A 25,044-nucleotide genomic window follows, 5' to 3' on the forward strand; every position below is an offset into this window, starting at 1 on the left:
GAGACGATAGAGAACAGAAGAGGTGGTTGGAGGTGCACAGCCCCACTGCTGCTTGGAGAGCAATGGCTCCAGGAATCACTGATTTGATGTGGCTTAAATGGAGCCTGGGAGGAAAGCCTGGTTCTAACCATGCCAACATCTCCCTGTCCACCATGCAAGCCAGCAGCACTGAGCACTGGCTCTCAGAAAGCCTCCTTCACATCAACCTTAGTGGTCCCTGGCTTGTATAACAGGCACTCAATGTAGTGAGAGCACTGCCGAGGCTGTCCCAGAGCCACTGGAAGAGTCCTAGGCTCCTGAGAGGAAGAAGAAAAACAGATCCAGAGCAGGTGATGCACACCCTAGTTTGTTTTTCCAGGCTCTGTGATCTACATCCAGCTGTGGGAACACACCTACTGGGATAATTCCTCTCAGCCTACTTCCAAAAGAGCTCCAGGTTTTACAGAGAAGCAAAAGCTGATGGCCCCCTGCCCAAAGTAAGGCGCCCTTCACACCCCAAGATGCTGCTGCATGGAGGTGGCTGGAACTGCTCCCCAGAACTGGAGGTCTGCATCCACCCAGATCACCACAATCAGGATCTTCACCCCAAATCAGACCAAAGTCTTTACATGACTAACTTTTCTGCCTTTCTGTATCCCTCAAAATGCCTACAGGTATATTTATTGCCTCTTCTAGGTTTCATTTTCAGATCCTGTACTGTGGCCCTCCCTCTCTCAGAGATGCTGTATGTGCCCCATTCCTGCAGGTGCCCCATCCCTGGATGTGCTCAAGGCCCAGTAGGATGGGAGCCCTGAGCAGCATGATCTTGTGGATGGAACCCTGTCCATGGCCGGCAGTCTGGAACTAGGTGGTCTTTAAGGTCTCTTCCAACCTCAGCCATTTTAAAATTCTGTGATTCTATGGTTTAGATCAGACCCTGAATTCAAGCCAATCCAAGCACACCCAGGCAATGAAGTGAGAGGCAGGAGTCGGGGGAACGGCTGAACATCAATTTGCTTCTCAGACATGGCTGGCTCTTCATTAGCTTCAGACACACTTCAGCCCCTCGCATGGGCAGCTCTGGGGGGCACCCATAATACAGCTATTCTGAGTGCATTTGCTAATCTATTGGCTTCATTTAAGCAGCAAGCAGAGAAGGGCAGCTTTGCAGGTGCTGCTTTCTTCCCAGGCTGATGCAGAAGCACAAAGTAGAGGGGGACTGCTGGCTTCAGGAGGGGAGTGAGATGAAAACCTCCGATAAGCAGGGCACTGATTTCACATGCTGAGAGCTGATTCAATTAGTTATGCAATGATTGCTCCGAAATTACAAATCCACTCATGACAGAGAGTGCTGCTTCGCTGCCTTTTTCTGGTTGGTATAAATAGTTTGTATTCTAAATTGAATTTAAAACACCGTGCGTCATGCTGCTGCTAAAATGGGAGCTGCTGTTTGAACGCTGCAAGATGGGGAAAAGAAACATGGGGTGAGTTACTGGGTTCGGAATGGAAAAGAAGTAACCATACAGGTGATTGAGTCACAGATGAGAAATGCAGCCACGTGCCCGTTATCTATGTGAGCTCCTTAATTCCCTGGAAATTATCCTAGAGCACTTGCATGGCTGCAGCTCCTGGCCGGTGTTGGGAGGGTTGCAGAGCATCTCAGCCGGTGGCAGGAGTGGAGCTGGCAGCACTGTGGGGCTGAGTAGAGCTCTTCTGTTAGTCTTGTTAATTCCCCTTGCCATAGTGCTGGTTTACAAAACAGGGTGGATGAAGAACATTTCTGAGCCCTTTGGGAGCTGTCCCAGCTGTGTTGGCTCTGCTCCTGGTGCACCAATGCATCACCTCCTCTTGGGTTGCCACAGCCTTTGGGCAGAGCTGGGGCTCTTCCCCAAGCACCCCAGAAGCTCACACACGACTCACCACCGAACAAGAGCCTGTGCTTCCCGAGGGGTCCCACACTGGTATTTCAGCTTCCTAACAATTAATTTGTTCTGGTTCTGGTTCTGTTTCCTTGAGCAGCTAATTAGTTCTGGCTCAATTTCTGATTTTCTAATTTTAGTTGTTTGCTGGCTAATATTAGCTCTTGTTCAACCTGCGGTTACGCAGCTGGCGTTATGGTTTTACAGAATCATGTGCCAACGTGTTTTTATTTAGTGCATGACGGATACGAGATGATTTTGGCATCCTCCATGGCTGTAGCCTATTCCCGGTGCCGTGCCTGTTCCCTAGGCTTTGCCTGGCTGCCCACGCTCCCAGCACTGTGCCTGGGCAACCTGAGCGATCTTGGCATCAGAATGGGAAGCCCCATGTGCCAGCTGTCCGAGTGTTTTCAGTTTTCCAGCCTCCTTGTTTGGATACAGAGTAATACCAACTTTCTTGCCTTACCCAAGAGTCAAAACAATAGAAAAATCCAAGACTTTCTCCAAAAGCCTGTGCTTTTACTTTAGGAATCTTGCTGATGGGTGTAAGAGACTGTTGAATGTTTCCCCAATGCTCATTATAGAAATAATTCAGCGAGCAGACATGGCTGCAGAGCTGACTATGCTGCTGGGTCCCATGCTCTGCTTTTGGCATTTTCCATTTTCCTGGGCATCATTCCCTGCCCACATAACGCCGTGTCGACTGCTGTGCACACCAACCCAGACATCTCCCCAGCCACTTGGGCTAACATGAAAACAAAAATGAAAGCACAGGCACACATCCCCAGTGGCTGCCCTGATACGAAGAAGGAAATGTTCTGAGTTTCTTGTTCTTTTTTTGGGCAGGTAAACCTTCCTGAGCTGCCTTGAGACGGGCCACAAATATCTGCTTGAAAAACAATTTCATCTCATGAGCTCGCCTCTGCAGTTGATCAACGGGAAATGATCTTTACAGCTTTCTGTGCATGGCAGACCATATCCTCTCATTAATATTTAGTATTTGTTTCAAGGAAATTGATTTTTTTTGTCTGCCATCCAAGGAAGTGAGCTTTTGAACACGTTACATTTTAATTTGCTCAACGCCAGCTTTGAAATAGAGACTTTGTTCTGTTTTGCATATATATATTTTCTATATCCGGCTTGCCCCAGAGGTAGGGAACGAAACCAGATACCCCAATGGCTCACCGTTGCATCTCAATGCTAATCAGCTGGTCTTGTCCTCACGTTGCCCCATTGCCATAGCACCAGAACACCGTGTGGTCTGGTGAATTTAGGCATGTGGAGTGCCTGGGAAGGATTAGCAGCTCTCTTTCACAAAGGGAAACTGAGGCATTGGGGGGCTCTGCCTGCTTCTGGGGATACTTCTGCCCTGACCAAGCTGTTGGCACAGAGTGAGTGAACTATTCTGGGCTAAAATATGACTATGATGCTATGCTCTATGCTTCTATTATTCTGTGGTAGATGTAGCACTCAGGGACATGGTTTAGCGCGTGATGGTGATGGGTCAGTGGCTGGTTTAGATGACCTTAGTGGTCTTTCTAGATGATCTTCATGGTCCCTTCCAACCTAAGGTATTCTATGATTCTATGACAATGAACAGGAGATGCCTCCATTGTACCTTGTCTCAAAGTATTTTCCATCATGTAGGGCCCAGGAAACAACCCACCAAGAAATACAGGACTCAAACATTTCATGAAAAGCCAAGAGGAAGAATAATCAGTTCATCCGACTGGCATCTGGGCACCTCAGACGTAAGAGGATATGCATGCATAGACTGAGCCCTGGATGCCTGGACAATTCAGCTCAAACTAAAAAACCTTCATGGAAGAGAGACCTGAGCAAATTTTTTAACATTCCCCTTCTGTCTGAGCTCCCCTGGGCAGCCCCAGGCACGTCCTCCCTGGGCACTGTGCTCTGTGCTGCTGCTGGGGCAGGGGAAATCCTGGCCCATTCGTTGGCCCCATGTGAGCATCTCCTACAGTAGTAGATGTGTCCTTGCCAGCTCACAGAGCGAGGAGAGGGCAGGAAATGTGACGGTACTCCTATTTCACCTTTAGAGACCATGGGAACAGAACTGTTCCCCTGCTATGAAAAATCCATTTTCCCTCATTAAACCAGCATGACGTTCTCTGCTCTCTGTCACAGCCTGGGTGCCAGAAAATGACCTTGCTTGCAGTTATTGCATTTGTCTAAGAAATGGGAGAAAATAGATACGCCTGAGCACCCAAACTCTGACTAAGGCACTCAGAGGCTTTACATGGAACAGGGAGGGTGCAATGAGGCAGGGCAGGAATAACTGAGCAGGCTCAATGTAAATGCACACATTGCATGCCTGGCAGCACTGGGGCTGACTGACCTTTGCCAAATGCCAGAGCAGGCAGCATCTATGGCTGTCCCAAGTGACCACAGAGGAAATGAGTGTGGCCTGACCTTATCCTTCCTAACAAACCGCGCGCTTGGTGCAGATGGTTTATTGCTGAGTGCTGAAAGGCAGCACAGCTTGGTCAAGCTGTAAGCTCCGACGTAGACTCCTCTGAGTGGTCCTGCAGCTCCAAGGGGAGAAAACCTCGGATTAAAACCTCAGAAGTAGGATGGGGAAAGCAGGCAGGGCTGATGCTGGGGAGCACCATACTGCTTTCCACATGTGCTATTTCCATCACCAGGCTGCTGTCTCCCTTCCCAAACTCCCTGACATCTCAGCCCAGGAGCAGCATGGTGGGGATGCTGGATGCCCACGTGCAGCCCCATCTGCCCACCCCAGCACTGGGCACGGCGCAGGCTTTCCAAAGGCACGCGCAGCAACGCCCCGGGGACCCGCGTGCCACTGGCAGCAAGAACATGATTAGCAGGAGCTCTGGGCAGCGAAGGCAGGAGAAAAAGAACAGAACAAACCATGGTTTAATTTGTACAAGCTGGTAATTATAGTTGCTATCTGTCTGAAATCTCTATTGAGTTTATTTAAATATGTTCTCCGTGAAGGCCATTCAAGACAGGAATTATCAAGGTGTTGCAGCAGAAGAGATAATGCCATGCAGTTTTCAACAGATCAAGGGCTGATTAGGAGGAATTAATTAGCTGCTTAAACAGCCCTTGACTCGCTGCAGCAATTAGCAGTCACCTCCCCTCAGTCACGTTCCCCGTGCAGCCGTGGTGGTGATAGGAAGGATTGCTGTCCCTGCACCACTGATGAACAACGGATGTCCTCCTTCCCACAGCCATTAGCAGGCTGGTTCTTCATGCATCCCTCATCCACCTCTTGTATGCTATTAGCCACCAGTTCTCAGCTGTGCTCCACCCGTGGCACTGCTCAGCAGACTGAATGCCATGTGCCACCCTGCACTGCCCGCCTGCACCTGCCGAGCTGTCCCCAAACGGATGCTCTGCAGAAACGGGAGGAGAAGCTGGTGCTTGAGAGCAGCTGTGAGACCCCTTTCTGCCCCACGGCCTCCTGCCATCACCTCACAGAGCTCAATGTCATTTAGTTGCTTCCTCCTGCACTGAGGGAAGCCACTGGAGCTTCGAACTGTCTGATCCAGGATCCGAGCTGTTGCTCTGAAGGCTTCTTTACTCCCAGGCACTCAATTACAGAATGCTGTGAGATGGTAATGGAGCCCGAAAGCTTTTTAGCAAATGATTAAAGCCCTGCAAAGTTCTCCCACTTAGTGCTGGAGCAGCAGCTTCCAGTCCATGCAATTAAAACACTGCAGAGATATTAGAAGAGACAGGCACCGTGTTAACAGTTTCATGGAAGCCATACGGCAACACAAGCCAGAGCCTTAGTTTGTAAATGCCTTTTTTTGATAATGCACCAAGAGGAGATGAGACATAGGCACAATCCAAGTGTCAAAGTACCTCCAGCATCAGTGCAGACCCATGGCTGGGACAGAGTGGGGTTTGCAACATCCCATTCTCTGCTGAGGCAGAGAACAATGGCAGAAGTGCTGTACCAGCCCCTGGGTGTTCGGTGAAGAGTTAAGCCAGCATGGTCAGAAGTGTGCCCTTGGCTCCCAGAGAGGGGCTGCTGCAGTCCTGGAGTAATGAGCAGCAGACAATGGAGACAGTGGGTGACAGCTTGTGCCACACACAGAGTCAGAGCAGGGCATGGGCATGGGCATGGGCATGGGCAGAGCCTGGGGGTGTTGGGCTCCCTGAGTCCTGACACAAGTCCCAAGGCCACCCTGGGAGGCTGCAGCAGTCAGTTTTCTCACTTTCCCAATCTGTATGATGGTAATAACAGCTGTCAGCGAGGCACAGCCAAGTGGAAAGGCTTAGCTGGTCCGTGTCTGCCAGAGCTTCAAAAGGAAGACGCTGGTTCGACTGAAGAAGACTTTTCCATTGCCTTTCATGGGCCTTGAGTGTGGGGATTTGTTGTTTGTTCTTGCCAAAAGAAACAACAGTGGGGTTTAGGAAAGACTACGTGGTATGTGGATTGGCTGCATAAAGACACTGCGGTGTGAGAACAGCCAGCTGGAGCGGCATGGCTGTGAGCACAGGTGACAGATAGCTTCATGGAGGACAAAAATGCATGTGGAAAGCATGAAAGGTTGCAGAAAATGAGAGCACCCACGGGCTAAAGAAGATAAATATTGAGAAGCTAGAAGAAGGTCAGGCTTCCTTCCAAAGCCCACCCAGCCTCGGTGGTGTGGGGCCATCGGTGGCTTTGAGGACACCTCCTCTCTGGCAGCATAGGCATTGTGGAGCTGTGGGACTCATCTGTGTCACTGTGACAAAGCTGCTGCTGAAACGGGGGAGTTAAGAGGAAGAAATTAGTGCTGAAGTGCTTCTTCTAGCAGCTCTTCCCCAAAGAAGCCAGCGTGCTGCAGACGAGGGGTCAACAGGATCCAGTCTGAGGACTCTGACACACAGAGAGAAGAGTAGAGTGACTGTTTATTTAGAATTGGAAAGATGAGTTCTATGGAAATCCAGCTTGTCTCAAGCATGGATGAGTTTAGCCTAGGAAAAAAGCCCACATCCTGCTCTAGTGAAAGTAATTGGACTGAAATGGCACAGGTCACCTCAGCTAACGGCCTTGGGTTGGGGAAAGAAAACGAGTCGGCAGGTAAACAGATAAGGGTTTCATAAGGACTGGGTACGCTTTACCTCAAAGCTGTCCCTTGAGATTACCTCCACACGAGTCTTTACCTTGAATCCACTCATGATAAACAGTTAGATAATAAATTTCATTTGTCTAATAGTGTTTATGTGATTTGTCAAAGTACCATCTCATTAGCTGACTGTAATAAAAACAAGCCCCTACTTAACGAACACCAAGGCAGCCTGGGTCTGCAAATGTTCCATGAGCCATATCCTCTCCTCTTCAATAAAAACAAAACCGACATGGAATATGGGTTGTACTTGCTAGCAATTTCCAACACAAAATCTCAACAGCTTCTCCTCAAGGCAAGGAGCTCATGATTTATGTCCGAGGAGCTGGAAGCTGAAGGCAGGTGATTTTGCATAACCCAAGATGAGCTGAGTTAATTAATTCTGGCAGTGGGCATCTGGAGCCCTTACCAGCAGCTCCTGTAGCCCATGCAGGGCTCACACTGCACGGCCCTAACAGGACCTGCCGGCCAACACAGCCCATGGAAAAAGCAGCTGTGAAATAATGATTTCTCCAGAGCGCAGCATGGGCTGTGGGAGACCCTTCCATTCCCAGCCCGGGATGGGGTGTGGATGGCCCAACACTGAAAATGCATCCTAACAAAATAAGCTCCATAGCGACAGGCGAAGGCTGCACCTGCACCAGTACACGGGGCTGGAGCCCACAGGGACCCATCTCGGATGAGCAGCTCAGGTGCCAGATGAGCATCTTGCACGCAGGATGAGGAAGCGTTTTCCCTGATGGGATTTTGCACATTTTATTTTTCACATCTTCTGTGCTCAGATGTCTTGGCTCACACTCAACCAGAGCCAGAAAACCACACATCTCATATTTTCATACATTTTTTGGAGCATTTTCCCTGAGAAAAACAGGTCTGACTTTGCTCAGGCACTCTGTCAAGCAGGCACCTTCCCAAGCCGACTGGAAGCAAAGGTGCACGTCGATCTCTTGAGGACTGAGACTGTTCTGCCCATCTCACATCCTGTACTTGCTTGGTTTTTTTCTGTTGCTCATACTCCAGCAGCAATAAGTAAGCAAAGCAGGGGAAGGTGCCTGAAGTGCTATACACACAGACGCTGCTCTGAACCCGGCCATCTGCCCAGAAGACCCATTTTTAAACAAAGCACTCCAACAATAGCACTGACGATGTTTGATCTGGCATCGATATGTAAAGAGAAGCTCTGTGCTGCACCACACTGTCAGCAAGCTCTCAGTACAAATGCCACGTTACGAGGCAGTCAATGTCTCTTTTTTTAAGACTTCCCTTCTATTTTCGCACCTCCACTCTGCTGTGTTGTTTCCAAATCAGGCCCTGGATCACAGCTGACCCACGGTGCTGAGGTCAAGTCTTTCTGAAGTTGCTGCAGATTTCAGTGCCTTGGGTTTGGTTTTAGATGGGGGCAGAAAGCCTTCTATCTTTGTCACAAAGCATCCACCCTGCTTTCCAAAGCTTTCCAATCATTGCTGCAAACCTGCAGTTTAAACCTCTGTAACAACTGCAAATAAGACCAGTCGGATTAAACCCAGTTATTCCAGATGGAATAAAAGTGGACAGTCTTCAGCAAATGCATCCTGTGCAAGAAATATCCTCTTAGCGAGCTGAGACAAGCCTTCTCTAGTTCCAGGTAAAAGGAGATTGAGGTCAGCTAACGGCTCTGACATTTCTCGAAGCCTCTGATTAATTGCAAAGAGACTGCTATAAAGCTGCCCTGGAGATATCAGCTAACGCTATGGCTTCTTGCTCTCCCACATCACCTGTGTTGCAGTGCAGCACCCACCTCTGTCACCACATTCCCAACCACGTCTCCAACCTGCAGAGGTGCCACTCAAAGCTGAAAACCAAAGCTGGATGCTGCGCTATTTCAAGACAAGCGATTCTTTCAGCAGTCATAACCCATGGGAGTGGAGATACTTAGACTCTGTTGTCTTAAAGATTAAATCAGAGGCTCCAGCTCATCCAGCATACAAGAGCAATGGGAGGTGGCGAAGGAGAAGGGGACTGGAGGAGGGCTGGAGGTGATTCACAAGCAGAAGCATCTCAAGATGCAAACACATCAGCACACAAACATAGCCCCACATGCTGACCGAGATCTTCTGTTTGCTGTGGGGGTTTGCAGGCCCAGGCATCATCTTTGCAGTTTGCTGTTGTTAATAGGTTTGCTTGTATTCCAGCTCAACCCTGCTCATTAGCCACACTGTTGAATCTGACACTAATTCAGGATCACTCCTATTGCTACAAATAAATAATAAAATTGCCTCCACGCAGAGGTTGTTTTCTTCCTCTGCCCATAATGCAGGTCTGGTAGCATCTCCTGTATCTGTTAATAAAGACCATTATACCCAGAGTTTCTCAGCAAGTAAAAATTACAGTCATTAGCCAGTGACTGACGAGAGACAGAAACACCATTTCTGCCTGGGCTGCAATAACAGAACGCAGAGTACGAGTCCCAGAGAGTCGAGCCTTGCTCTCCTGTAACATGGTACCCAATGTTCTTCATTAGCATCACTCTTTTTAATAGAGCAAGGCAGCGTCCTGCGGCAGGTCGCAATTACATACAACAATTAATTCAGAGAGAAACAATGACGGGCGTTGCAGAGGCAAACCGTGCAGCGGGGTTGCCAAAAGGTGACATGGTAGAAGATCAGGAACATTGTAAAGCCCTGCCCAAGCACAAAAACAAAACAAGTGAAGGAACAAGTGATAGCACAAGGAGGCAGGAGTGGCTGCTTGTGAACTACTGTGTAATTTCTGTTTTAAAAAGTAAGGAGTTACTACAATTATTGGTCGTAATGCGATAATGGGCAGGACCAGCAGTCTGGGAGCAGGACTTCTTGTCCTGTTTGCAAACAACACACAAAGCTGGTCTGCTTCTCCCACAGCTGTAGCCACTCTCTCTTTGCCCTTTTATGAAATTAGGGCTTAATTCTCTGGAATAAGTCTGCTAATAAGGACTCCCAACACACCCATCCTTCTGGACAGTGTGTTCTCACTCCTCACTCTCCCAGAGGCCACAATGGGAGGGCGAGGGAGAGAATAAATATACCCAGTAAAGCACAAAATGCAATGGAAACCCAATACCCCTTCACAAAGTAGTGAGAGTTCGCTGGAAGATCGGTACTCGCTGCTCTGTGGTGTGGCTCTCAGCCCCCATCCTCACAGTGCTCAGCGTATCGTGTTCTATGCTCTGTGCTAAGCCTCCCCTGGGAACATTTCCCACGGCGCCGAGGACAACGTATGTTTGTGATGCTGCCGTTGTCCCAGTGGCCAACAATAGAGAGGGACAATGTGATCTTTATGTAACGCAGGCAGCCGAGCTCTGTTCCCCTGTCCTTGGGGATGAGATGTTCACACAGCCCAGCACAACAAGCAGGACCCCAGCCCTGGAAAGCCTGTTCTGGCTGCTTTGGGAAGTAATGTAGCAATGAATGGGCTCATCTCAATTTTGTAACCAGTGTTTGCACCTTTGTCTGGGTTCCAAAGGAGTCAGATTGATTCTAGTCATACTGGGAACGTAGAGCTGCTTATTAGACAATGTGTGAAGTGAAAAACACTTGTAATAACAATCTGAAGGGTTAAATACAACCAAACCCCTTGGACTTGCTGGTGCTTCCTATGGGTGACTATGGGAGGCACCAGATGCAACCACGTGCCTCTAGGCTTTTGCTCAGTGCAAGGAAACAACCCCAAAGCCAAGCAAATAGCTGATGATCCTTATCTCTGCACTCCGAATGATCTCTGTTTTGAAGCCTCAAGCCCAAGGCTGAGATGTGTGTGCAAGCCATGCAAAATGCCCAAACTTGCTGCATTCACTCACGCATTTGTACCAAAGCACAGAATGGACCAACAGCCACGCATGGCTGTGGATGGGGAGGCTGAGTGCATCTGTGCCATGTATCCTTGCAACAAGCCAGCAGCATCCATACCAGGAACCCACGCCTCTGCTGATGGCTGCAGGCAGGAGAGAAATGTTCCTCAATTGGGTAAGGCATTCACTTTGGCTTCCGAGTACATCAATCTCTGGAAAATGACTGCACGACTAAGTCTTGAAATGAAACTAATTCATTTCTGCTCTCCAGCCTTGGGAATCAAATGAGTAATTCTACAGTCATTAAAACAATGTCCTGGTAAAAATAAACAGGAAAGGGCACTTAGTAGGAATGCTTCATAGTTAAAAATACTGTATCTCGTCTGAGGTCATTCTGTTTTAGTATGAACAGCCAAGCGTGCCCCAAGATGATCTGATTTGGGATCACTCCAGTGCTGTTACGCATGCATATGCAGCTGTGCTCACCATGGCAATGGGAGGTGGAGGAGGTAATTTCTTCATGTCTGATGCTTGGTACACATTGTAGCTTCCTTCTCACCACTGTGAGCATATAGATTTTTATTATTTCACTTGAACCCTTGTAGAAAACTTTGGCTCTCCACCTCAGGGCTATCTGAACTCCAAGATCAATCTGGAACACGAGAGCCCTGGAAAACTATCAGCCTCCCACCCCAATCCACACATCAACTGAAAGGTTGTTTTTTTTCCCCAGTGCAAAATCCTCAGTGGGATTTTACAGATTAAGCATCTACTGTTGGATTCACCACAGAAAACACAGCTCTGGAGGAAGAGGCAGGAATAGAAACATCGTGGCAATGTGGGGTGATTTTGGGTCCCTCTTCCCTTCACCCAGAAAAGGAGGAGGAAACTCGATTTGGTCTTTCTAAAAGGGGCATTTCCATAGCATGGGAGAGGCTCAAGCCAGAGGTGGTCATGGATAACATCACGCAGTACAGAGCTGATGCTGGAGGTGAGAAAAGTAGACAGAGTACTGCAGAGGATCATATAAGCTGCATGGAACTTTTCCTTCCCTGAAAGTCTTTGTTCTTTTATGGCAAGGAGCTGCTACAACTACATTTTCCTTTGTAAGCGAAGCACAAATCAGATAATGAGCAAACCTCCCACCACACAAAGAAGGTGACGAAGGTGTTTCACGAGCCCTGATGGTCAGACTTTCCTGCAACAGCTGAGTGCAGAGAAAATTGCTAAAACCCATCTTCATCTCACCCACTTCAGACTTTTGTTCCCAAATGCATAAAAAGGATCACACCAAAAATATGAATGTGCCCACATAGACTGCGAGTGAAAGCCCTTCAGCCAGACAAGGATGCTGCTTGCACGTCCCAACCTGCAAAATGAACCCAAGGCTGCATTATCCTCTATCTGGAGGAGTGAAGAGAGGGAAAAAAGAGGGATTGCAGGGGGGGAAAAAGCAAGATATTGTCAAAGTTGCACAGCTAGGTAATGCACTGAAGAGGTTTGTGATTGCAATGTTGCATGGGAAAATCAAGGGCTTCTGTCAGTCCCTCTTGACCCAAAATTTGCTGGGTGATGAGGAAAGTTTAATGAAGATGCACACTGCTGTGGAAGCCTTGGGCTGCCAGCTTTTCTGGCAACCTAATTCTTAATTTTCAAAGAGAGTTCCCCTCTTTCCCTGCATATGAGCAAGCATGGAGGATGGCTTGACAGGGAAAAGAAAAATCACCCAGCACATTGCTGGGAAGGGCTATTCCAAGGCCACCCTCCAAAATTAAAGCCCTTGTTCTGGGCAGCCTGGCTGGCACAATGCTGTTCCCATCCCTCTGCAATGCACCAACCCAAACCACTGCTGGAAGGCTTCATAGCCACAGTGCTCCCCAGCAACATCACGACACCACTGTTTGTCTCCAGGTTAGAGTGCATCAGTTTAAAGCTTTGGGAGGATGCCTTAGAAAGAGGGAAGTAAGGGAGAGAGCCCAGGCAGGCAGCACTGGGAGTTGCTGGCATTTGTTTAACTGAAAAAGGCTCCTGATATTTACCAGCAACCAGTGCCCAGCTCACGCTGCTGTGATCGGGCTGTTGAGCCACCTGGTTTCATGCAGGAGAGCAGGGATGTGGGATTCGTCTGCCAAGTGGTATTTCCAGCTACTTCTGCCATGAGGAATAAAATTTGGGTGGAAAACAAAAGGAGGGCTTTGCTTCACTCATTTACTAATCTGCTATACTGCTCATTTCCTACAGCCATGTGAGCAGCTGAAGATGTGTCCCCTCTGAGTTCATCAAGAGGCGAGAAAACCAGAAATAACAAGGGCATGCTTCAACCACAGTGCTATCCCTGAGCGCCAGCAGCCTAAATCCAGCCTGACCCCATGCCCCAGCAGACTGCATGTCTCTGCCTTTCTTCGTCAGAGCAACGTATTTTGGGAGATCCTGTCTTTCTGGGAATTGGGCAGGTTTCTGCTAAACAGCTGGAGAACACTGAGCTCAATTTGTGACTGTGGCAGGAAACTGCCTGAAGCCCTTGCGCAGTCCCAGTACAGCCAACATCACAGGGCAGATGTTGGGATTCCCACTCAGAAGCCCATAGCCATCAGACCCAAGCTTTGGGGAAGAAATGCTTCTAAAGCCCTGGGCTGCCCAGTAGGCTTTCACATCTCCCTGTGTGGGTAGATAATACCACATTCTTTTTTTGCTTCTGGCTGCATTTTTTGCTTTGGATGTAGGTGGACATAGACTTGTAGTTTCACAGATTAACAATGTTGAGTAGCATCTCATCTGCAGGAGTGTTTTGCTGCAGTACACTGGATAGGGATGGAGAGGGACAGAGAGGAACGTCTAGAGCCTATACATAATCCTCTGATGCACAATGAATGGACACTTCTAGCTTCAATGTATATTTTCATTTTTTGTACATGTTCTGACTTACTCCAGCCTGGCTGCCAGCAGCCTGTGGGGTTAAAGCACCAGTCTGGCATTCTGAAGGGAAAAGGGCAGTGGTGCTGGGCACCAGGGTGACAGTGCTCCTAATTGTGTCACTCCAGCCAGCAGGCCGGAGGATGTGACCCGGTTTTGGAACCTGTTATGTGTCTCTCAGTGGTGTCGACACACTGAAAACACTAAATTTAGCAGCCAAACAGGTGCAGCACTACAGATCTGGCCTGGGGATGGTGGACTCACAACAGTCCTGGGGCGTTCGTTACGAGGTGGCCATGGGAATCGATGCTGCACTCTCACAACATGATTACAGCATCGCTCCAAAGCCACCACCGCCTGAGTGGGAAGCGTTACCGAGTCACTCAGAATAAAACTGCCACTAAGTGCTGTTTGGGGAAGGGCAAAAAAAAGAAAAAAAGCAAATCCTCACTGTTTCTCAGGCATTGTAGGAAATGAAAACGACTATTCCTGCCTGGTAGAGAGTCCAATTATGAATAATGCGCATTCTCTCCCAGCACAAAGGATGAAAGGCATCAGAGCTGGTGGTGACATTTTAAGACTGGAGTTGTAAGAATGAATCTGAGCCTTGTTGCAAGGCCAGCTTTACCCCAATAAAGAATTGCTTTCTGCAGTCAATTGCCTTGCAGCGTAGCTTCAAGCTCCGCTATTGATCTAGCATCTGTTATAAGCAGATAATCATTGTCACTGTGCCACGGCTGCTACAACAGGATCTCAAAGCACTTTCCAGAAGATGGTCGAGGGCTGTTTTCGTGTTCTTACCCACAGCTACACGCAGGCAAAGGCTTTTCAGGGAGATCACGAAACTCTTGCAGATTTGCAGAATTTTAAGGCAGAAGAGACCATTAAATCACCCACTCCAGCTGGCTCATCTATCCAACCCCGCCCTGTGCTGAATGCACAAAGCTGTGCAGGGCCCCCCTCTGCCAGCAGCCCGCCCCAGCCCTCGCCCTGCTGCCGGCTGACAGCTATTTCTTACCCTGCAATTTCCTTTCCCCAGCCAGGTACTAACACACCACAATCAAGCCACCTCTCAATCTTTCCCTTCTGTGAGACGAGCAGCCAGAGCTGCTGAAATCCCACAGCATAAGGCATTTTTCTCCTGCCCCCAGAAGGTTTCTGGGTTTGGCTCCTGGAGGTTTCAATCCTGACAGCTCGCAGCAGCGTGGGGAGGTTTAGGCAGGCACCTTCTCCAAATTTAGCAAGAAGTGGTCAGAAGGAGGTGAAATTGGGCTGCCAGTGCCTGCAAACTCCCCCTCCACCCCACTCAGGCACTTCTTATCCACTTGGCAGGTTTCTCTAGTCTCCAAAGAAGGAGAAAAGGAAGGGAAATTAAAAATAAATGAACCAAGAGATACGCATCCATCAGGAGCCAGGCGTTGTCAGCTCAGGTCCCTGTGCAACCACTTCTTTAATCAAAACCTCATGCAGTTTAAACACTTGACAGAAGCCGAGAACAGAGATCTTGTTACCCTGAACAGGAAAAGCTGCAACCTTGAAGAATAAAATCACATTTGCCTGATGGGGTCTATTTTTTTCATAAATCATGCTAAGTTACGCTAATCCCACTCCCAACCTTGACACCTGCAGCTTTTGCCCTGCAGATTCCTACAGGATGCATGGGTATTTCGGAGGGTCACAAGAGGTGATGGGAAGAGCACGCTCTCACACAGCAACTGAAGATGTGCCATCTCTAAATCAGGCCGTGACGCCAGCCATAAATTTTTAAGAGGCTCAGACCATGAAAAGGACTGCTGGTGGATGGATGTGCTCCCCACTTCAACCTGCTTGCGTGGTGATGGACGTCACACTACCTGGCTCACCGCTATGCCACGTGCCTGTTTGCTACCGAGACAGTGTCAGAAACCTTCCAGCTTTCTAGAAACTCCCCATATGCCAGGACTCAGAGAGCTCTCTAAAGCTTCCAATATGCGGGTTGTCTGCCTTTCCTGGCTTTGAAATGTTTGTCCCTGAGGAGCTGTTATTTAATATCTTCCCTAGTTACCAATAGAAGGGAAATTTCTCCCATCGTCCTGCAGCTTTCCAAACACAGATGGGATTTATTGAAGGTTCTGCCTCCTCGAACTCATTAAAGTTTTACGGCATGGCTCCAGTGACACACCTCCTTCTCATCGGGTGCCCCTCAACAGCACATCTGTGGCTCAGGTCTCCTGGATGCTTTGAACATCCAGTTCAAGTGCCTTTTCTTGGGAAAGGCACTTTCCTCGCCTGCAACCTGCCTCATGTGGGAGCGTGGCACCGGCAGCTCCTTCCATAACAGCTCTGGTGGGTGGGGAAGCAGAGGCAGGAGGTGGAGAGAAAAAAATGTGAGGAGAGCGGAAATACATCCAAGCTGTCCCATGGATAACATAACCTGGGGGTCACCTGGGGATGAACTGGATTTGCACAGAGAAGGGAAAAGAGAAAGGGGGATGTGAGCCTGGTGGGAAATTCAGTTGAGGATCCCAGGGGGACATTCATGGTATCCCTCCAGGACACGCCTGCATGGAGGAGGATGCAAACCAGGGAACCTGAGGTTTTTTTGGGGGGGCTTTTCTCCCTTGGGAAGAATATGAGAAGAATCAACCCAGCCCAGCCCAGCCCAGCTGGAGTCCTGCAAATTGTCCCTCATAGGCTCCGGTTCTCTAAATTGCTCTCTAAACAGAATTACATCAACAAGAACCACGGTTTGCTCTGCAGCCACGCTACTGCACAGCCTCCATCAGCCGTGCTTCATCTCCAAACACCGCAGTGTTTGTCCAGAAGAAACATGCCGGCTGCTTACCAATGCCCTGTGACTGCTGAGAGTGGGGCAGCCAGAGCTCGCTCCCCCCGTGGCCTTGAGACACGCACAGCCCGAGCCCCCACTGAGCCGGGGTTTCCCCAGCACGTATTTATTCAGAGGCTCTACACAGAGAGGACAACCCGGCGCCAAACTTTGCAAGAAGCAGACCTGGCTGGAGTTCAGCAGAAATGGGGAATTAAAATGCTGAACTAAATCAATGCATCCCCACCCAGTTTCTGTCCAAATCAGGAATTTCGTGCACAGGAGGTGTTTTGATCAGGGTCCCGGTTTACTTAATTAAGCAGAGAAAGCAGAGGGTTCCTGGCACAACACAGAAACCATCTTTACACTGAGGCTCTTGCAAGCTCAAACAAAGTAATTCAGATGCAGAGATGATCTCAGCAACTGAGAAGAAACTCAGAGAGCAGAAGACAAAGCAAGCCTGTGCGGGGGTGTGGAGAAGGAAAGAATTGCTGCTGGCTTGGTGCAGGCAGGAGATGCTGATCACACGGAAAGGACTGGGAGGAGGTGGAGGAAGCAGGTTAGGGAAAATATTGGGATGGCTGGAGCCACTCCTGCTAAAATGCACCAACAGCGGGGGCTTGCTCAGGGCTGAAGATTCCACAGCACCTCTGCAACAGCCTTCAAGCTGTGACTGGTGTGAGCCAGAGCCTGAAAACATCAGAGGGAAGCCCTGGGGACAGGGCAGCACAAGCATATGGATGGTGGTATGTGCACTGCGAGAGGCACCTGGCCCTTGGCAGCTCAGGAGCACCTTGTGCCACGCTCATCTCCCCAGAACTCCCCATCAGCGCAGCAGATCACTGCTCACTGCAATCCCATGCAGATGCCTTCTGCTCCCAGGTGGAGCTCTGCACGACTTGCTTGCAGTGCCACCTGCCGCCAGCGGCAATGCTCTTCAGATGCTGCAAGGGGACAGCAACAACCCAGAGCAATGAACTTCCTGCTGTTACATCAGATTTCCCTGTACTTTAAGAGCAGCTGAAGTCTTGATCCAAATAGCAACACTATTTCCCAAGCTGCAGGCAACGAGCGAGTCACAGGCATAGCAGCAGACACCAATAAAGTACTTTTTTTTTCCTTCCCTTTTATGCAATTTCTTGCTGGAGCTGATCTCTTCCCCCAGAGACCACATTCTGAATCTTCTTGTTCATTGATTCTTTATGCTAAACGATGACTCCACAGTAGAAATAATGTGGCTTATTCTAGTTCGCATTTCAGACACTGTGAGACTTTTTAATAACGAATTGCATGAAAAATTAGGGAGGCTGCAACAAAGAACTCCGACGGAGGTTTCCACAGTGAATCACGGCTAGGAGAGCCTTGCTTTTCCAAAGCCCAGTGTGAGACAATCTCAAGAGCCCCCACGCTCAGAGAGAGCCGAGTCCTCCCCCTCTGGAAAAACAAGGCCTTTATAAGGAGACTTCCCCAGGGTGAGAATCACTGCGGGGAGGTTTGGCAGCGACTTCAGGAATCTTGGCTGCGATGACATCCCGTTTCCATGAGTGCTTGCAGGGAGAAGGTTTCGTCCCCAGACCTCAGCTGTGCTGCCGAGGACGCTGCAGGAACTTGTGCTTTCACCGGCCTGGGCTCCTTGCCTGGTGTGTTGGCTCTGCAATGCTTGCACAACAGGGCCAGAGATGAATCCCGTTGCTCTTGCAGGGAGGTTGCAAAGCACATCAATAAAGGGCAGCGAAACCTTTTCCATTCTCCGTTCCCAAAGCATTACCAAACCCAGTGGCAATACAGTGCCTGCAAAAATAGTAAGCATCACCGTGCACAGATACCCCTGCCCACACTTGGGGCTGGCTCACTGCCACCTCTGCAGCTCTTTGCCAGACTTTGCAAGAAGGATGGAGGGGAAATTTCTTCAGGTTAACTTTTGGGTGATTGTTTATGTTTCTTGTAACCATGCAACCTCCTGTCAACATATTTGGATGGGAAGCAGTGGACAACTGGCCTGGTGCATACCCCTGCAGGAGTTAATGCCACTGATGCCTTGGTATGAGTGGCACTTGTGCCACTGATGTCTCACCACGTACAGTGAGCAGTGCCTGGCTGCCAGGATGGGAGTGCAGCAGATGGTTGAAGGATGGGTTTGATTACTCTGCCCCCTCATCTGAGCTTAGTTCCTAATTCCTTCTGCATCCTGCTTTGGCTCCCTTTTTCCTGACCTCTGCTATGTCATAGCCACTGCCATCCCCAGGAGCCACAGTGCCAGGGCTCTCTCAGCAGTGAAACTCCCTGTTCACTCTTTTCTAGTGCCTATGAATTGAGCACAGCTCTCTCCACCAAACTTCTCCAGAAGCAGTTCCTCTCCTAGAGAAGTTCCCAGAACAAAAAACACCTGCACCAGAGTGAGAACTACAGAGCTCCTGCAGGAGAGATGCTCTTGGGGTGTTTGGTGGGGGTGAGGGGTTACTCAGCACAGCCCACAGTTCCTACATCAGCTGACAAAAGAAAGCATTCAGACAGCTCTTACCACGTTCCAGAAGAATGGGTTGAAGGCGATAGAGAGGACGGCTGCAATGAAGCCAGAATCAGTCACATCCACATAGCTGAAGACCCGCGCCATGGCTGTCACATCCACCTGGGGGCAAAGAGGCAGTTAATGGGGGTGAGAGTTCCTGCAGAGGCACTGAGTGTTGTACCCAAAGATGGGGTACTTCATCCCAAATCAAATGCTCTGCAAGAGCCGATGAACCTTCAGACCAACTCCTCCCATGCTCTGGGGACACTGGGCTCTCATGGAGCCTGGTGAAGGACATGGGCACCGCAAAGACCCTGTGGCAGTGAGGATGTGCATCAGCACTCCGGGTCAGCTAGGAAGGCCAAGATTGTTTCTGAGCTGCAGGAAAGGGAGCACCATTTCACTGTGTCCCAGTGACCCTCGGGATGAGGACTGTCCCTGGAGTGCTGCTCTGCGTGGAAACTCTGAGCATTGAACTGCATCAGCTTCCAACTTGCCTTCCATAAAGCAAAGCTGATGCAAGCCCACAGTATTGCACAGGGATGTTCTGGCATTGTTAGCAGTTGCAAAAGACTTTCCTGTCTTATTTAATAGCAACAAAAGGAGACCTTAAAGCTTGCTGCTTTTCTCTCTTTTTCCTTTTAAGAAAGAAACATTTTTCCCAGGGCAGCTCCTTGACATTGTCAGCATTTTTACATGGAGTAAGCCATGCTGCTTCTCCATCCCTGTCCCCTGTCCCTGCAGTGGTATTTCAATGAAAAACAACCAGCACCTTTTTTTTTTTCCCCCAAAACTGTGAAAACAAACGGCAAACTGGCCCAGCCCAAGCCCTTCCCTCACTTGAATCGAAATCAAGACAACATTGAGACGTGGAAGGTTTTTGCTTCCCAAACACAGCTGTGTTTGCAAGTCCTTCAATGCCAGAGGACAGGAAGGGCTGGAAAAGGCATTGCCTTTGCTTTGCCTGTGCAAGAGAGAAAACTCCCGCTGGCTCCTGAGCTCTTCAAAGGGACTGGAGCTGTGGTGGGATTTGTGGAGAGGGGCTGTTTGACCTGGTGTCCCCTCACAATGAGAAAACCGCCCACATTACGAAGTGCAAGAGCAAAGGCTGCTTCAGTATGGGCAGTCAGGGGAATCCTCACAGAGGTTTGCTTGCTGCCCACAGGCCAGCACTGACTACCCCAGCTCTATGGGGCACCTCCATCCCACTGAGGAAGAAAGGGGAGAGCCCCCGCAGCCTGGTCCTGACCCTCTGCTCCCATTCCTACCTTCTCCAGCCCCTCTTGTCACACCTGGCCAGATATTTGTCATCAGACTTCAAAATCCCTTCGAAATGAGCTTTGCCAAGATATAACCTGCACACCACTGGTGCCAGGACCAAACTGTCCAGTCTCACTTCAGTTGCAAACCCACAAGACCAGGACAGCTTCTTTCCTCTTGTTTCACACAGTGCTGTGCACGCTACCAGCACAGATTGAACAAAAGCTTCTTGACCTACTAACTCCTGTCTGGCAACATCATTAACATTGCACTCACCTTTTTTTCCCCTCCTCAACAACCAAATTTGCTGCTGCTAGCAGGAAGCAGATTGGTCTGTGCCTAGCGTGTGCTCATAGGGATAAAAGGGGAACAAACCCATTAGGATGAGCTGTCTCTGCAAGTTACTGAGACAACAGAACGAGCACAGAACATTCAACTTTCCCCTTTCCTCCCTGACAGGTGATAAATAACCGCATCTGCAATCTCTGAGAGTCTCCTGGTGGCAAATCCTGCTTGCTTGGAAGTTGCACAGCCCCAAAATCAGGGTGTATGAGAGTTGCATGGGCACCCAGGTCTGGTTGAGGCACCCTGTTGTGCTGGATCCTGGGCAAACACAGCTGTTGCCACGTAGATGGAGCATGCAATTGTGGACTGAGCAGAAGTGAGTGCCAGGAAGGGCTATGGAAAGCATCTCAAGCACTGTGTGCACTGATGCTGAGCATCCCTGTGCATCTGCTCCAACTGCAGACATAGCCCAGGGGTTTATTGCTGTGTCCCATACGAACAAGCTCTGTTCAGAGGATGCACAGGGCACCGACTTGCTCCCCAGGTGGCTTGGCAGCCCTGCAACCTCGGCCTCACATTCATAGCATGCTGGGCACTGCACAAGCCAGTGCGGTGCAACGGAACGCGATGGGGAGGGCACGGAGCACCCGGCCGTGGTGACCTCACCGCCACCTGCTGCGTTCCCAGTCCTGCCGAGGACAGCAGGAGCCGACAAGAGCCAACATCTCCCTGCTGCCAGCCGCACAACTCCATTCACAGCACCGTGCCGGAGAACGGAGAGCAGGCACCCCTACTTTGGGGGAAACCCCTCCAGAGCCACACGGAGCAGAGCAGCAGGGCGGGCAGGGGAGGGGCAGAGCAGCAGACCCCGCGGCACCCCCCGCCCACCCCCCTCGTCCCGCTCCCGGTACCTCGCCGTACTCCAGGCCTCCCAGCCCGCCGCAGCAATCCCGCGGCCACCACCGCAGCCCCGCTCCCCGGCGGCCTCCCGGCCTGGGCCTCCCCGCCATGGCACGGGGCCGGAGCCGGGGCACCCCGCGGCCTTCCCCCGGCCGGCTGCCAGCGAGCGCGGCGGCGTTGCTGGGAAGTGTAGTCCTCCCTTCGCCGCGGGGACTACACGGCCCAGAGGCCGCTGCGGCCCGAGCTGGGAGAGGCCTGGTCTGATCGCGGCCCGCTCGCGGGGCCTCGTCCCACCTGGCTCCCCGCTGACCTCGCTGCGGGCCCCGCCGCCTCCGCCGAGGGCTCTGAGCGTGTGTCGGCCCGCGGCGCCGGGCAGGGCGGCCTGTGCTGACGGCGGGTGGACTTTGTCCCCCTGACCAGTGAAGCAACCGAGGTGGTGGGGGGGACTGGGGCCGCCTGCAGCCCCCAGGGTCCGGGGGGCAGATGGGGGGGGTTCTGCATAGGGTGGGTTTGCATGGCCTGGCTATGCCGGTCCAGATGAACGCAGACAGGGTGTCAGTGACACTGCAGAGCGGGACTGGGGAGACAAGAGGTCCCCAGGATCTCTTTTTCTGTGAGGAAGGACTTGAGGGTCCTGGTGGATGAGAAGTGGAACACGAGCCAGCACTGTGCGTTTGCAGCTCCGAAAGCCAACAGTATCCTGGGCTGCATCAACTGAGGGGTTGCACAGGGCAGGGAGGATTGTCCCCCTCTGCTCTGCCCTCGTGAGGTCCCACTCAGAGCACTGCGTCCAGGGGTTCCCAGCACAGGGATATGGAGCTGCTGGAGGGGGGTTTGCAGAGGGCACGGGGGTGTCAGAGTGGATTGCATCTGCAGTGGGCGCAGGCTGAGAGCTGCGGGTGTGCAGCCTGGGGAAGAGAACTCCAGGGAGACCTCACTGCAGCCTTCCACTACCTAAAGGGAGCCGATAAACAGCAGGGGGACCAACAGTCCCATAGTGATAGGACAAGGGAGAATTTAGGCTTTAAATTAAATTAAAAGAGGGGAAATTTATATTAGATATTAGGAAATAAATTTTTAGTCAGGGCAGTGTGTCACTGGAACAGATTCCCCAGAGAAGCTGTGGGTGTCCCATGCCTGGAGGTGCCCAAGGCTAGGTTAGATGGGGCCTGATTTGGTCGTGGACAGCCAGCCCATAACAAGGGAGTTGGTGCTCAATAGTCTTTAAGGTCCCTTGCAACTTAAGTCATTCTGTGGGTCTGTGGTTCCATGACACCACTATTTTCTGCACTCCTTTTCTGGGTATCTATGATCGGTGCATGTGGTGGGCTGCAGTTCTGGACCTGACTCTGTGTGGGCAATCTGGTAGTATCTTCCATGCCCCCACAGGGCCTCTACATGGACCATTCAATTTTAAAGACCTCCATTTGAGGGGAAATATATTTTTTTCAAAAGGGAGTTTAATAGGAAGAAAGTGTCATGAGTGAGCTGCAGGCATCCCTTCCAGAGATGTCTCAGAAGCAGTGGGGAGGAAAGGGATGAAGAGATGTCTGTACACACATGCCCTAACAGGCAGCGAAAAGGTGCAGGAGTGGCAGCTCACATGCATGCATTGCCAGCAAAACAGCATCCTTTAAGGTTGCACTTGAAAGGTACTTTGAAACCCAGCAAGGACTCTTGGCTCAGTGGAAAACTGGGTTTCATTGACTCTGCTGCTCCGCTGCACCCATGCATCCTCATCTCCCCACCTGCAGGACCAGCTCTGCACTATGGGTGCTTGCACAAGGCTGGACCCCATCCTGTCTGGGCTCTCTGAACACATTCATAGTAGAATTTGCAAAGCTGGCTGGTTTGGGGTGAGATGAAAGCACTGTGGGTGGGAACAGCGTTCCCCAAACGGATTATCTCCAGCTGCTTCCGGCCTCTTCTCCCTTGTGCTGGATAATTTTGCTGCGCTGAGTGTGTAATTATCGCCTCTGCCATCTCCCAGGCTGGAGCGCAGGAGCAGATGGGAGGATGTTTGTTTTGCAAGTCCCACCAGCTGGGTCCTTGGGGCAGAGGGGAGGGCGAAGGGGATGCAATGGGAAGAGCAATGATGGCAATGTTCAGAGAGGAGGAAACGTCCCCCAGGAGAGGGAATTAGCAGGGAGAAATTGTCTCCAAACCAGCCTCTGTGCTGCAAGAGGAGGATGTCCCTGTGCTGTCAGCATGGCTAGTGGGCAGAGGACAAGGATGTCATGGTGGGCTGAGAGAATAAAGGCCAGCAGGGCTGGGATGTCACAGACATATCCATCCTGTCACCCCCGCACTGGGAATCACCCTGCAGGGGCATGCATTTCAGGGGAGGAGGACTGTCACAAGCTGCATGGGAAACATTCCCAGAGCTCCCATGTCACTCCCACTGCCAATTCCCCTGTTGAGGGGACATTGAGTTGGGGGATTTACAATGGTGGAGTCCCTCCATACACCTCTGTTGTGCCTCTGGGAAACATCCCAGCAGCTGGGAAGGAGACATAGAGGACTTTCTGCAGGGTGGGTCTCTCTCTGTGTTCTCATCCCTTTCCTTCTCCCCATGGCATGCCTTTTATTCAGCTTTCAATTTCCAAGCACTGAACTAAGGAAGAGAGCGTTTCCCTCAGTGTTCCCAAGTCCCTTCTCAGCTTGAAGCCTCCCAACAACCTTCTAAATACCATCATGATCCTAAGAGGTCACTGATGAATATGCAATTGCAAAATGCCTGCGTGGGCAGAGATCACTTAAACAAAGTCATTATTGGTATGGGGGACAAAGAGCTGTCCTGACAGAGGGAGGACCAATGGTGCATCTGCTGTAGAGGGTTTCTGAGCATTGCACGCTCATTGTATATGGGTCAGCCATGCATGCATGCAGCAGCCCAGTGGAGGATGCTGGCTGTCAGATTTAGCAGCATGCCATGGCTCAGCAAGCTGCAGCTTGCTCAGAAACATTTCAATGTCCCTGAATGCAAGGAGACCCGAGGGACTCCCAGCAGTGCAGGGCAAGGAATACTGCTGGGGGTTTCACTTGGAAATGAGATACTGCAAATATGGCTGGAAAGCTCCAGCCAAGAGCACAGGTTAACTTCAGCACATAGGTCTGGGGCCTTTTTCACCAATACTTCATGTCCCTTCCCCAAGGGCAGTGTCACAGCCCAGAGTTTGAAACCTTTCATGAAATAAAGCTGACCCCCTTGCAAACCTTCAGCAGTTTGGACTGACAAGCTACACAGATCAAAGACAGCATCAAAACACCATAAACAAACAAGACTACATTGCAAACAGAAGCAAATTACACTGGAACACAAAGCTGAAACCTTGGGCTGTTCAGACAGCACTGAAATTCCAGATACTCTTCTGTTCTCCATCTGATAACGTGTTGTCACCAGCCGTGCAATGCTGCAATCCAGACCTGCAATCCTAGTGGAAATCCTCTAGTGTTTGTGCTGGAGGTTAGCTCTATTTATATTCTGATGAATGATTTACTCGAGTAATTGGCACACAGCTCCCCTATTACAGATCATAAAGAATTAATCACGAGATTTTCAA

The 25,044-nt window shown here is 50.4% G+C and overlaps 1 protein-coding gene across 15 annotated transcripts in view; it reads right to left on the bottom strand.

The window, feature by feature from the left end:
- Positions 1-25,044, bottom strand: part of PEMT (phosphatidylethanolamine N-methyltransferase) — a 55,854-nt gene that overhangs the window by 15,490 nt on the left and 15,320 nt on the right. For 5 of the 15 annotated variants that reach the window (XR_014886779.1, XR_014886782.1, XM_085237462.1 and 2 more), the window contains exon 2: positions 19,049-19,156. Coding sequence is in view for 11 of the 15 variants with exons in the window: in XM_085237462.1 (XP_085093588.1) it covers positions 19,049-19,156 (108 nt within the window). In the remaining 4 variants the exon portion in view is untranslated. Of the gene's footprint in view, position 1; positions 6,754-15,115; positions 18,319-19,048; positions 19,157-21,492; positions 21,723-25,044 lie in introns of those variants that run through there. The other 10 variants (XR_014886780.1, XR_014886781.1, XM_085237464.1 and 7 more) reach the window with 8 other exon arrangements.

Source organism: Meleagris gallopavo, chromosome 16 (genome assembly GCF_905368555.1).
Source record: "Meleagris gallopavo chromosome 16, MGAL_WU_HG_1.1, whole genome shotgun sequence".
In the NCBI taxonomy this organism is placed as follows: Eukaryota; Metazoa; Chordata; class Aves; order Galliformes; family Phasianidae; genus Meleagris; species Meleagris gallopavo.